Here is a 12,594-nt window from a genome sequence, read left to right on the forward strand (position 1 = left end):
GGAACACGTGTTTATACTGTGACCCTCTCCTGCTTGACCTGGCAAATCATGATCTTGTGTTTAATGGTCTGTCACTATGAATGACTGCGGTATCTGAACGACCAGAATTGTCGTTAAACAGGCTATGACCTGATCCCTATGGGAGTCAAAGGAATTCTCGCCTCCTATTTTACTCCATGAAGTGCACAATTGCCCAGAAGCATTATGGGAGGTTTATTTCATACTCTTAAGCATCAGATATTGGCCAGTGCTGGAGGCAAGATACATGAAATGATAAACTAAGTCTGATCGGGTATGGCTAAGCTATGTCCCATTAGCTCTTCACTGGAGGATTAACAGGAGAGAAATGGACTGTGAGGGAGGCAAGCCTTGTTGTCCATATATAAGCTGTTTAAGAAATTCAACTGCTATAAATTTTCTTCCTAAACCATAACGTATGCCATTCATACAGCAAAAGTGATACCTCACACATTCTTTTTTGCCTGTAAGCATGTAGACTAATGGATTATAAAACTACCAGGATATTTTATTTAGAGAATACTTTATTAGTTTCTGTAATCAAACCCATGTAAATAAGACCTTACATATTTAATACAGTGTATTACCCCTGTACAAATGGAAAAAAAATTAAGTTGAACATTTCTAGACCAATATGGCTGTTAATTTCTGTACAATGCCAACTCACAGTACAAGTGGGATACTTTTTTCCAAAGTTGACATCACAGCTAAAGTTTCCAAAAATTCAAATTATATATATATTTATATAAAAAGATAACCAATAGCGATTCACTAGGCATCAATAGCAGCAACAGCCTTTCCAGCTTCTGCAGTCATCTGAACAAAATTATACACATTAGACTTTCAGCATACTTCCTTCCAAAAAGTAAAAAAACAAAAAATCCCAGAAAAAAACAGCAAATTCTGTTACTGATGTGGTACCTGGTGCCTTTTATTAGCTTCTCAATCATTGTCTGGAAGAAAACATTATTAAAAACAGCTCTGGTATAGCACAGTCACTACTACATATCATAAGCAGGTACAGGATATCTTACATTCACAGAAGTATCATACAGTACTGTCCTACAGCTATAATAATAGAGGATACAATTAAAAAGGCATTATTTGACTTGATTTCTACTTTCCAGCACACAGTGGGCAAGGAGGTGGTGCGATGCAGTTCTGACATAAGAATGCACCTTTTTAGATAAGGTTCTCTTTACTCTGATAAAGTTTCTCTTTAATCTAGCAGCACAGTTCTAAGTGCTCATTGCTCTATACAGACAAAAGCTGGAAACTGGTTAAAGACTACTGGATTCATACAAGGATAGCCAAACAGAAGTGAACAGAACTCATTTGACTATTAATGCAACTAGGCTTTTAAATCCAAGGGGTGAATGTCTGAGGGGGTATGGGTGTAGAGTAGCGTGTGTGCCAAGCGACACTTGACTGTCGTGAGCTAAATACATCATCATATCAAACAAAAGCAACAGCAGTCAAACACTGCCTTTTTAGGGAAATTTGACACAATGTCAATGTCACTAATTGTGTTCTATTACTTTAGATGCCATGTGGTGAAGGATAAGCTACTCTAGGTGACTTGCCAATTATATTAATTCCCATTTCTTTATTGCAAAACAGCAGCCTCTCAAGTCACTAAAGAAGTAAAAACAACACACCTTACTCTGTCCAGCACTGTCTGTCTTCAGACTGCATGATTGGAGAGAGACAGCTTATAAAAGATGAAATAGCAGCTGAAGAACAGCAGAGCATGAATAAAAGAGTATTCATCCTCCCAGCTCTTCAGCCACCTTCTCCCCTGCTGTGCTATTTCCCATTATGTATCTGGATGGCATACAGATGTACATGTCAATATACCCACATACACTCTACCAAAGGCAGACCTCATGCTATGTTAGAGAAGCTGCAAGCCCAAAGAGACTGCGAGCTTTATTGGACCTGCAGCTGTTTATGTCTGTCAATGCCAGTAGCGTCTATCTCCCTTTATACTGTTTGGAGCCATGAAGGGATAGAAGACTATTGTTTTGCCCTTCGGGCTACGGGTTCACACTGCTGTCATATCTCACCCCACCCTGCCCCCCAGCTTCATAGAAGCACAGTCTAAGATTTTGTTTCTTCTGTCTTGATTGCCTGAGGTTTGATTGGTCCAGTTCTAACAGGTTTTGTGGTGGCAGCAGGCGCAGGGGTGGGCTTTTCCTCCACTTTGTCCTGGCAGATCCCTGAGGAATCCGTCATTGCCTCAGCAGGTTTGCTTCCACTTTCGTCCACTTTTTGAGCTTTGCCTCCTGTTGGTTTGCTCGGTTGTTGCTGCTCAGAAAAAAACCTGTGTGTGGACTGAAGAACCTCTGCTCTCTGTTTCGCCTTAAAAAAGGGAAAACAACACATTTACTGATAGACCGTTAAGATAAAGATATTTATTTCTTGTAGTGGTTACATTTTAAAAAGTTTCATGACCAATTAAATCGATCAGGATTTCCCCAAAGGGCAACATCTTGCTATGCTTTTAGTTTCTTCCCCAGGCACCCCTGGGCTTGAAAATGCGTCTCAATATAAAAATAAGTGTAGTGGTATGCCCAATCTTCCCTTGCCTTTCCTGCAGCTATTTCTAAACACCTTTTCCATCTTGGAAACATTTTGCTGACCTGGATCCCACTAAGTCCAAGATCTATTTTTAGGGAATGTTTAGAAAGTCTGAAAATTGCAAAAAATCTTCAATTATAAATAAGTGTTAGACATCTCAACAACATGCAAGCCCTTAATGTAAGTGCTCCTAGTACATGCCCCCCACCCCCAGCCTTGTCTGACGCTGGGAACTTTGACATTGTCACCCAGTTGCTCTAGTACTATTGTGACTATGTCAGTACTAACAAGGGTTGTACAAGTGCAGACCAGCTTTTTGTCATTGCATCTTCTAGACTTGTTCTGAGCAGGGTTACGTGACAGCGGCAAAATGTTGGCAACTGGCCAACACCAACCATTCCACTGTCACTAGAGCATCAGTGGGAGAATTTCAGAAAGTCTACAGTGCCAATACAGCCATAATGTCCTGATTCAAATTCTCCCCACACCTGAAGATCTCCCACCACTCCCCTCACAATACACAGAAGCTGTTGCCTAGGTTGGGTTAATTACGGTTTCTCTCAGGCTATATATACACTCTACAGCTTAAGTCAGTATAAGCTATGTTGCTCCCGGGTGTGAATAAGCCACCATCTTGAGCGACATTAAATTACACTGGCTTACTGTGGACACCAGGAGAGCTTCTTCCAACCGACACAGCTACCACTGCTCGTGGGGGCTGGAGTAATTAAGTCAATGCGAGAGCTCTCTGCCATTGGCTTAGAGAGTCTGCACTAGCAGCGCTACAGCGATAGCCTCAGGTACTGCCATTTTCCCAGGCTTGCAAGGTATGTAATTTAAGCCACTTGGTTACACAGTGCAAACTGCAACTTTACCCTCGCTCCTTTCTCTGTAAGGAATAGCACTATGCCGACTAACGCATGATTCTATAACCCTTGTTCACACTGAGCAGCACTCATACAAATGCCCACTAAAGTCAAGGGACTGCTCATGTAAGTGCTACTCAACTCCAGTAGGAGTTGCACTCCTCAGGCCCTCTGCAAGCAAGTCCACTGTACAACACAAAAGTAATATGCTATCAGGAATGCTATGCATTTATAAGCAGGACCCCAAAGCACTCTGAACATGAATTAAGCATCAATACTCCTGTGGATAGGTATTCTATTGATTTTACAGATGGGGCAGAGACAGATTGCCTTCCCTCCGTATAAGAATGGGAAAACAACCCAAGAATCCCAGCCCCCAGTCTACTCTACTGTAATGACTAACCAACTTTTCATGCAAGTAATGCAACCAACATTAATATTTATTACTGATGGACCAACGGACTGTGGAAATAGTTGCATTTTAAATGAAGCAGCATGGGGACTTAAAACTCCTCTGTGCAGATTTGTTTGATAGCTAAATCAGGATGTCTGAATGCTTTAATCACAAGTGACAAGGAATGACAGCAATGAAAGTGAAATAATCATTTAAAGAATGTATATGGGGAGGTAGAGAAAAACAAGACTATGTAAGATTTATGTTTGCTGTCTTTTGAGGGCAAACTCAGATATGACTGGCCTAATTTAGGATCAAATTTTATAGACGGATTAAGGACTAGTCAATTCTGGATAACATTAAGCCTAATTTGTTAGAATTTTGGACTAGCTGTAGCCTTATATAGGTAATTACTTACAAACTAAAAATATCTACAATTTAAGTGAAGGACAATGAAAGTAACATCTCCCCAAAAGCCTATTTTTTTTTTTTTTAAAAAAGCTTGTTACATTACTTCTACACCCAGACACTGGAAATGGCAACACAACTGAAGAGTTCCTTTAGATGAAGTGCTATCCCCATGGGTAACTGATTCTGCAGAATACATGCAGATGTGTAAAGTGTATTATAATCTTATGGTGTCCCCACACAGACTCCCTGTGCCATTGCATCTGCTTCAGGAAATATCTTGCCTCATCATGAAGGGTCCCAAAGTGCTTAACAAATTTTTATATATGTTGATTCACATCATCTACTACTGAAATGCAGTCACCTCTTGGGTGGAATATGCCAGCTGTTGAAACAGTTTATAACAGGAACTGAGAAATAGGGAAAATATAATTCGGCCACATTACCAAAATTGGAAGTTGGCCAGTACACTTGGGGCTCATCTGGCTCCCCTCCCCTCCCCCCCCCCGCCAAAAAAAACCAAAACAAAAAACAAAACAAAGGTTATAAGAGACTTTGAGTGACCACTAATAGTCAGGACCTTGGGTTTTACATCTCATTCAAAAGATGCAGTCTCCTGAAGCCTAAACCTCAGATTTCTCTCAAGAATGATAATTGTTTCATGGAGCCATTGGTCACAAAACCACCTGAGAATGGAAGCCTGCTGCCAATCACTATAGTTGCAATTCTTTAATAAAAAAAATTAAAAGGGGTGTGTGTGGGGGGGTAGTTTTAGTTTTTAGTCTCTACTAAGACATAAGGCCTGGATAAAGTGGTTAAGGGTCCAGAGGCATCGTAAGACATGGTTCATAGACACATTTTTGCCCTATGAGCTGTCAAGACTGAACTGGTGTTAACAGCACTGCTGTTCAAAATACTAACCTTTATGTCTTGTTCAGCCTTCATCGTAGCCTGGGCCTGATTGCCTCTGACTCCAGATAGTGATACACAAGGACCTCTGGCCACATGCTGTAAACGAGGGTGGCTCATAAGGCCTGTGGTCAGCTGAGGTGGCATCTGACTAGCCAGTGCCATTGGCGGCCTCTGAACAGGCGCTGGGAAGGTGTTAGTATGTGGGGCTCTTACCAATGGAGGGATCAGGTTAGGCTGAGAGAGAATCTAAGTGGGGGAAAAACAACAACAACAACAAAAAACATTTAGCCATTAGAAAATTGCCAACTAGATCATATGTTGGCTTCTCCTTAGAGGGGGAAAAACATGCCTGCTCTGCCATTAAACTAATGTCAAGAAAGTAGGGGTTTTTTTTTCTGTTAAGACAGGCCATGCTTGGACTCTAGGAAAAATAGAACCCCCAAAATGATGCTGTTGTGCTTAAAGTGCCCTAACAACTCAAAATTCTACATAAAAAAGTGGGGGACCCCCCCCAAATTAAGGCATGTTACCCTAGCAAGGCAGCACCTAAGGCATCACTAGTGAGAAATTTCTCCCTGCACCTGGCAGCATTTAGTGAACCCTTCAATCAAAAAAACCAGACACAGAGATCCTTAAGTCAAACATTCTGAAACCAAACAGACGAATCCCAAAGAGTCCTTATCCACAGCATATATCATTCTCTCTCTAGTGGCTCAATGACATCCAGTTATAATCTGGAACAGTTACCTTTTTTAGGTGTTCACTGGAATTTTTTTAAAAATAAATCATACTTTGGAACACTTCAGAACTGCATCTCAGACAAACGACTAGGAATCTGCTTAAGTTTTTAGAATCTTAAATATGCACTGGGACCCTTCGGAGATACTAAGTCCCCCCCCCACTCCCCTATAGTAGTGTGTATAGAAATGAAGTTGTCTGGAGCTGTGTGGGGAAGCCTGCAAGGCACCTACCTGTACTAGAACTACTCAACCTAATGCTATTAAGTGCCTCACTTGCAGATGCGCCGATGTCCCTGAAAATTAAAATGCATGAAACACCAGAAACCCTGCATTAACTAGCAAGGTTAACAACAAGTTTGCATTTAACTTGAATTCAGTTGCTTGATACAACATTCTTTATTAAATGTAGGGCTTATACTTTTAACCCATCAAAATAGAAACAGTGCCCACAGGTGAGTAGAGTTATAAAGTCACAGGATTAACTGAGGTATAGAAAAGCAAGTTTGCTTTCAGGAAGCCATCAGTTTCCCACCTGGGGTGCGAATTGTGCAGGAAATGGCTGTGTCATTCTCACAGCAGCAGCTGCTGACTGAAACTGCTTCTGGTAGACAATGCTGTTCATTTTATTGGACTGGTTGTTAGGACTTGTAGAAGCGGCCCTTGAAAAGAAACCAACACCAATTAGAATCAAGACATTGCTATCATCACAAGGATGCTTTTGTAATTAGCACCTCCCAGCTGAAGTCTGAGCTCAAAGGAAAACTAGCATCAGATATTCCCTAGCAACTATCATTAGGATCCTCAAGGCAAATGAAGCCAGAACGGTAGCAAGTTAATATGGCAATCCAAAGGGGAAACAGTTGGGAGTCAGAATTACTGAACAGAATGAGCAACAGAACACAGAAGGAAAGTAAATGTTTTGGTCACAGACTTTACCTGGGGCCCCCACTATAAACTATCTCAGACTCAGTAAGCAAGACTGTTTGCTGTGTGTGGCCAGGTCCTCCCCCCCCCCTTTTTTTTTGCCCATTCCACTCCCTTTGTATTGTCTGATTCAGATCCTAAGCTTCTCAGCACTGGGGCCTGTGACATGCACCACATACACATGCAGGCAGTTGATGCTCCCTAATTGTTTCCATTCTGACCTTTTCTCTTGCTCATAGCTTTCTGAAACTTTTGTTTTCAGGCTGAAGTTCTCCAGGTGTGGGATGAATTTTTTTTAGTTTTTGTGAGAAGAAAAACCATGTCTCTCCATTACCATTTTTTCTGTAACATTTTGAACAGCCAAGCCAAAACAGATGAAGTTTGAAAGTTGATTTTTTGACAATGCAACAGCCTTCACCGAGGAATAGTGCATGGCCTCGGTCATGAGAAAATGGGGTTTGATTTGCTTTAAATATCATGTATTAAACATGTGCAATATATTTTTGTTAAGATTGCTACATGAGCACTGATGCAGAGCGTGTGTGTGTGCACAGCTAAACTAAGTCACCCGAATTGTTTTATTAGTTTAAGTCAGTTTATTCCTACAATTTTCAACCTGAACAAGTTTAAATTATTACAACTCCGTGGCTCTCTGGGGTCTTCCAGCCCATCTGCCCGCTGGCCCAATGAAGATGAGTGGGCCCGAGGCCTCCATCAATATACCTTGGATTCTACTAAGGTGTCCAAGAGAAGGGATCTCTGCAGTAGTACATAAAGTGCATGGGACAGGGCATTTCAGTAATTTCTCAAATATTTCCTGATTTTACACATTAACTGCCTTTTCTTTGCAACCCATCAGAATATTGGTGTCATGAAGACAGATGCTCCAGATGCTTATTTTCTCCCTCCTCACCCCATTAAAATCTTCTTGCAATGAAAAATTGGAATTTCCATTCAAAATCTGTATTAAACACTGAAGTAGTACAATTCAAGGGATATTGTCAACTCGAGTAGTCCATTTTCTAACTACAGAAGGTACAAAATTCAGTCCAATTACCATAGTGGAAAGAAGCTACTCACAAATTTAGATGGCTTAGAAAACTGTGTAGCTAGTATTTTCTCCTTTGTATAAAGCAACTAGTTTCCATCTTGCTGTAAAGACCTTAAGCTAAGCAGGGAACTGAAAATCCCTTGAGAGTCTCTCCCCTCATCCCTATCAGGAAGGTTTCAGGAAATAATATTAAAAGGCCGCTCGATCAGAAACTGGAATTATTCAATAAAAATCAGAAATGTCAAAATTAAAGTTGCACTTCAATGCTGAAGGCTTAAATGTTTTTAATTTAGTAGGCAAATGCTCAAACATAGTACTGTATACATTTTCCCCATGAATCTTAGGATACACATGAACTATTAAATCAATAATTGTATAAGAAAAAAAGATTACTAACATGATGCTGAACATTATACTCTTAAACTTGTAAGAAAAAAATACGGTAGTACTGTATTTAATACAATATAATTGAAGACCATCAAACGCACACACACAAGGGGGAAGAGCAAGTGTGTGCATATGCACTTAGCTTTGGCATTTCCCAATTGTGTACATAATTATGAAATAATATACATACATTTATAGGTCCAATCCTATAGTCTTGATGCAGCCAAAACTCCCAAGCCTCTCAATGGGAGTTTTGTCTGCTTCAGAACTGTCACATGAGTAAGGATAGACAATTACAAAGATACAGGCAATGAATCAGTACTGTAATCACAATTTTTTTATTTCTGAATAAAAACAAATTACCTTGTGTTACACACAAAAAACCAAGAAAGCAGAAATGCTCTTCGCACAAAACCCTAAAACATTCCCAGACAACTGATTCTGTACATAAGCATCTTAACACAATTATTGTAATCTAATAGAATATTAAGCTTCAGTGACTGAAACCAAGCAGGGATTTTGGAAGTGAAGAATAGAATATATATGGCAGGTTAATTACCTGCCCACTAAATTTCAGCTATCTTGATGTCAACAAGCTATGTACCAACATGTGTGGATGCATTCAGAACCTCTATAGCCACAATATTATACAACAAACAAAAAAACTTTGGGATGATTTGAGACTATTTAATGGAACAACTAAAAGAAATATAACTTCCTGTTAAATAAACACACAAAACACTGAGGGCTGATACAGGTGAGATGTCCACATTGTGCAAAAGTGAATCTGAATTACAATTCATTTGTAGTCTTCTTGTATGTTTACATTCCTCTGAAATCTTCAGAACTTGCTAGCTCTATTTCTGCATTGTTTTTTAAAACATTTTAGTGCCTGCAATTCATTGCCGCCTCAGTTTCTGAAAATATACCCTTCTCCTTACTCCAGATGCAGTCAGTCTGAGTTACAATACAATCTATTTCAGGCCCAGTAACTGGAAAAAAAAAACCTTTCCAGAACCAAAACCTCTTCCTCTCCTGGAAGTGTAATGGAGAGGTACAGTCTGAAGTCATTACAATCTTCATCCCCTGTATGTTGAAGGAGTGGAAAATCCTACTGGTTCTTAGTAATTTCCAAATTTTCACATACCAGAAGATTAGTATGAAATAAAGAGGGTCCTCTCCTTTTGCTACTTTTGAAATCTCTGGCCTGATGTAATACCAATTCATGTAAGATTTCTTAAATTCAGTTGTTCAGATGGACAATAAAAAACCCACAAAGTACTTCAGATTTTTCATTAACTCCTAGTAGCCAGATAGTTACAGTATGTCCTGTTTTCTAGCTTTTTCTATTAAAGGCTTTCCCCTCAAATAGCATTGTGAGCAGTCTCAAAAAGCTGTGTACCAGCAACATAAATCTCAACTTTACAAAATTTTCCTGCAAAATCTGCTACACTTTTTCTTACATCAGCCAAATAAACTTGCAAGCCAGTCTACATACTAATTTCAGAGTTTAAGAACAGTTTGTAAATCCTGCACTGAAGTGAAAGACTCCATCAGAGTTGCTGTCATTATGTTTACATTCTAAGGCGTGGGGTTTTAAGAAGGGCTTTAGTTTATGCCCTAGGTAATGATGACAACCTTCAGTGCAGGTAAGAGAGTTCTACCCTTAAATTGAATAGATTCTAAAACTTAACCCAGTGCCATCCCAAAGTCTTTTCTGTCACTAATGTGTGTCTTTTCGCCACTATGCTCCCAGGAATCACTTCTAAAAACTGTTCAGTGTCATTTCAATTTCATTCACAAATTAAAAAAAATAATCTTCATGTTTCAGGGCAGTACCCTTCTGGCATAACAGTTAGCAGACCTGATGACATACTGTAATGCTGTACTAAGATTGTTGAGTGTTTAAGCATTATCACTTTGAAGTATTCATAGTCTTCACCCTCCCCCATTAACATTCATCTCTTTCCAAGAATTGATTGGTCGTGCATGAGCAAACAGCTAGTTACAATACTTAATATAGAATTGATTTTATATGAAATTCTGAGCTTAAAAAGGCTCATTTACCGGAAAGGACTGGAGGTTGGAGTGGTACTTCTACCAGTAACTGGTGGAGTCCCTGGTTTAACATCAATGCCGCTTCCAAAGGCCTTAAGATCCATTTCTGACATCTGGAGAAAAATTATTAACAGCAGTTTAGCCCAAATGCATCACTTGTGGTTTAACACAAGTGCATCACTTATAAGGACAATCACAAATGGCCCATTCTATCCAGGCTGCTATTACGATGGGGGGAAAAAAATAGTTGCTTGCAACCGAAGAACATCCAAAACACACGGCTGTCCTTCCCTGCATGCAATTACTCCTCATGACAGGGAAAGAGGTTACTCACCCTGTGCAATAACTGTAGTTTGAGATGTGTCTCTCTATCGAAGCTCCAACTTTAGGTAAGCATGTGCCCTACGTGTCTCCGATTAGAGATTTTTATTAGCAGTGTCCATTCAGCCTGTGCACGTGCTACGATTTCCTCAAGCCCCATGCTGAGGCTATATCAGGCTGTACAGGTGACCCGCCCTCAGTTCCTTCTCCATTGCTGAGTCTCAGAAGGAAACTTTGAAGCAGAGGGAAAGGAGGATGGGTAATGGCACACCCAGAGGGGGACACATCTCAAAAAAGAGGTTACTCACTCTGTGCAGTAACTGTTATAAGTAGTGTCCCTATGAGTGCTCCACTTCAGGTGGAGCAGTAGCCCCATCAAGAGTGGGAGGCTTCAGAGTTGAGTCAATTACAGAAGAAAGAAATGCATTGCTAACTACTGCATCAGATCTGGAGGCATCGATTAAAGCAGAGTGTCTGGAGAAGGTATGTACCTAAGACCATGTAGCAGCTCTGCAGACTTTAGCAACCGGGACATTTGACATCTTGTTGAGTGAGCTGACACACCAACAGGAGATTGAGATGCTCACAGCAGTGTAACAGGTTGTAATGTACCCAGAAATCCATTTTGAAAACATTTGGGTAGAAAGGGCAGAGCCTTTTGATCTGTTTGCAAACTAAACCAACAGTTAGTGGAGTTACTAAATGGTTTAGTCCTATGTACATAGAAGGATAACACTCATCTGACATCTAGAGTATGGAACACAGTCTCCACACTGGACTTGTGAGGTTTCTGAAAGAACACTACCAGGTAAATGATCTGATTTAGATGAAACTCAGAGGACCCTTTAGGAAGGAACTTGGAATGCAGACGTAAGGAAACCTTATCCTTGTAGAAAATTGTGAAAGGAGGATCTGCCATTAAGGCCCCATCTCTCTGGCTCTGTGGGCTGAGATATTAGCAACCAGGAAGGCTGTTTTCATAGAGAAATCCGATAAAGAGCAGGTTGCCATCAGTTAGAGGGAAGACTTATAAGACTTAAGAACCAAAATAAAGGTTCCAAACAGAAGTAGGGACTTTCACTGAGAGATTTCCCAGGCCTTCCATGAACCTTGCAGATGTTGGCTGAGCAAACAGGGAGAACCCCTCAATAGTGGTATGAAAGGCTGTTAAAGACTGCCAGATAAACCTTGAGAGAACTAAGGGTAGGTCTACACTTACCCGGTAGTTCGGCAGCAAGCAAATAGAACTTCTGGGTTCGACTCATCGCGTCTTGTCTGGACGAGGTAAGTCGAACCGGAAGTGCTCGCCGTCGACTGCGGTACTCCAGCTTGGCGAGAGGAGTATGCGAAGTTGACGGGGGAGCCTGCCTGCCGCATCTGGACCGAGGTAAGTTCGAACTAAGGTACTACGAACTTCAGCTATGTTATTCACGTAGCTGAAGTTGCGTACCTTAGTTCGAATTGGGGGGTTAGTGTAGATCTGCCCTAAGTTACAGCCCTGTTTTCTTTAGATGTAGCAGGTACTCCAGAACAAGAGGAGTGGGGCAGAATGTGGGACTGTCTCCTGGAGTTCACACCAGCGACTAAATTGTCTCCAATTGTGAAGGCTAGTATTTCTGGTAGAATCTTTCCTACTATTTAATATGTGCTCTGCAAAACAGAACAACTCTAGCCCCATGAACCATCAAGGAGCCACGCCTTAGGTAAAGAATGCTCAGAGTGGGATGCAACAGTCACCGGCATCCTGAGAAAGGAGTTGTGGCATGATTGGGAGACTTGTCGTCGTACAGCGAGCTAGATGAAATAGGTAAGTAAACCATGCTTGCCTTGAGCACATCAGGGCTTAGAATGACTCTGGTCCTCTCCTATTTGATTTTGTTAACCATTCTGAGGATCAAACATCCCTCAGGGAATTGGGACCTAAACTCCCCCTTG

The 12,594-nt window shown here is 40.8% G+C and overlaps 1 protein-coding gene across 18 annotated transcripts in view; it reads right to left on the reverse strand.

The window, feature by feature from the left end:
- Nucleotides 1–939: 939 nt before the first annotated feature.
- The window catches only part of PRRC2C (proline rich coiled-coil 2C), a 111,476-nt gene continuing 99,821 nt past the window's right edge, over nt 940–12,594 (reverse strand). For 15 of the 18 annotated variants that reach the window (XM_034779739.1, XM_034779756.1, XM_034779744.1 and 12 more), the window contains 4 exons: nt 10,348–10,451; nt 6,451–6,577; nt 5,188–5,424; nt 940–2,379 (listed from right to left, as the gene is read on the reverse strand). In XM_034779739.1, the coding sequence (XP_034635630.1) occupies nt 2,119–2,379; nt 5,188–5,424; nt 6,451–6,577; nt 10,348–10,451 (729 nt within the window). In that variant the 3' untranslated portion in view covers nt 940–2,118. The remainder of the gene's footprint in view (nt 2,380–5,187; nt 5,425–6,450; nt 6,578–10,347; nt 10,452–12,594) is intronic. The other 3 variants (XM_034779757.1, XM_034779755.1, XM_034779754.1) reach the window with 1 other exon arrangement.

The sequence above is a fragment of the Trachemys scripta genome, chromosome 8, assembly GCF_013100865.1.
Source record: "Trachemys scripta elegans isolate TJP31775 chromosome 8, CAS_Tse_1.0, whole genome shotgun sequence".
NCBI classification, from domain to species: domain Eukaryota; kingdom Metazoa; phylum Chordata; order Testudines; family Emydidae; genus Trachemys; species Trachemys scripta.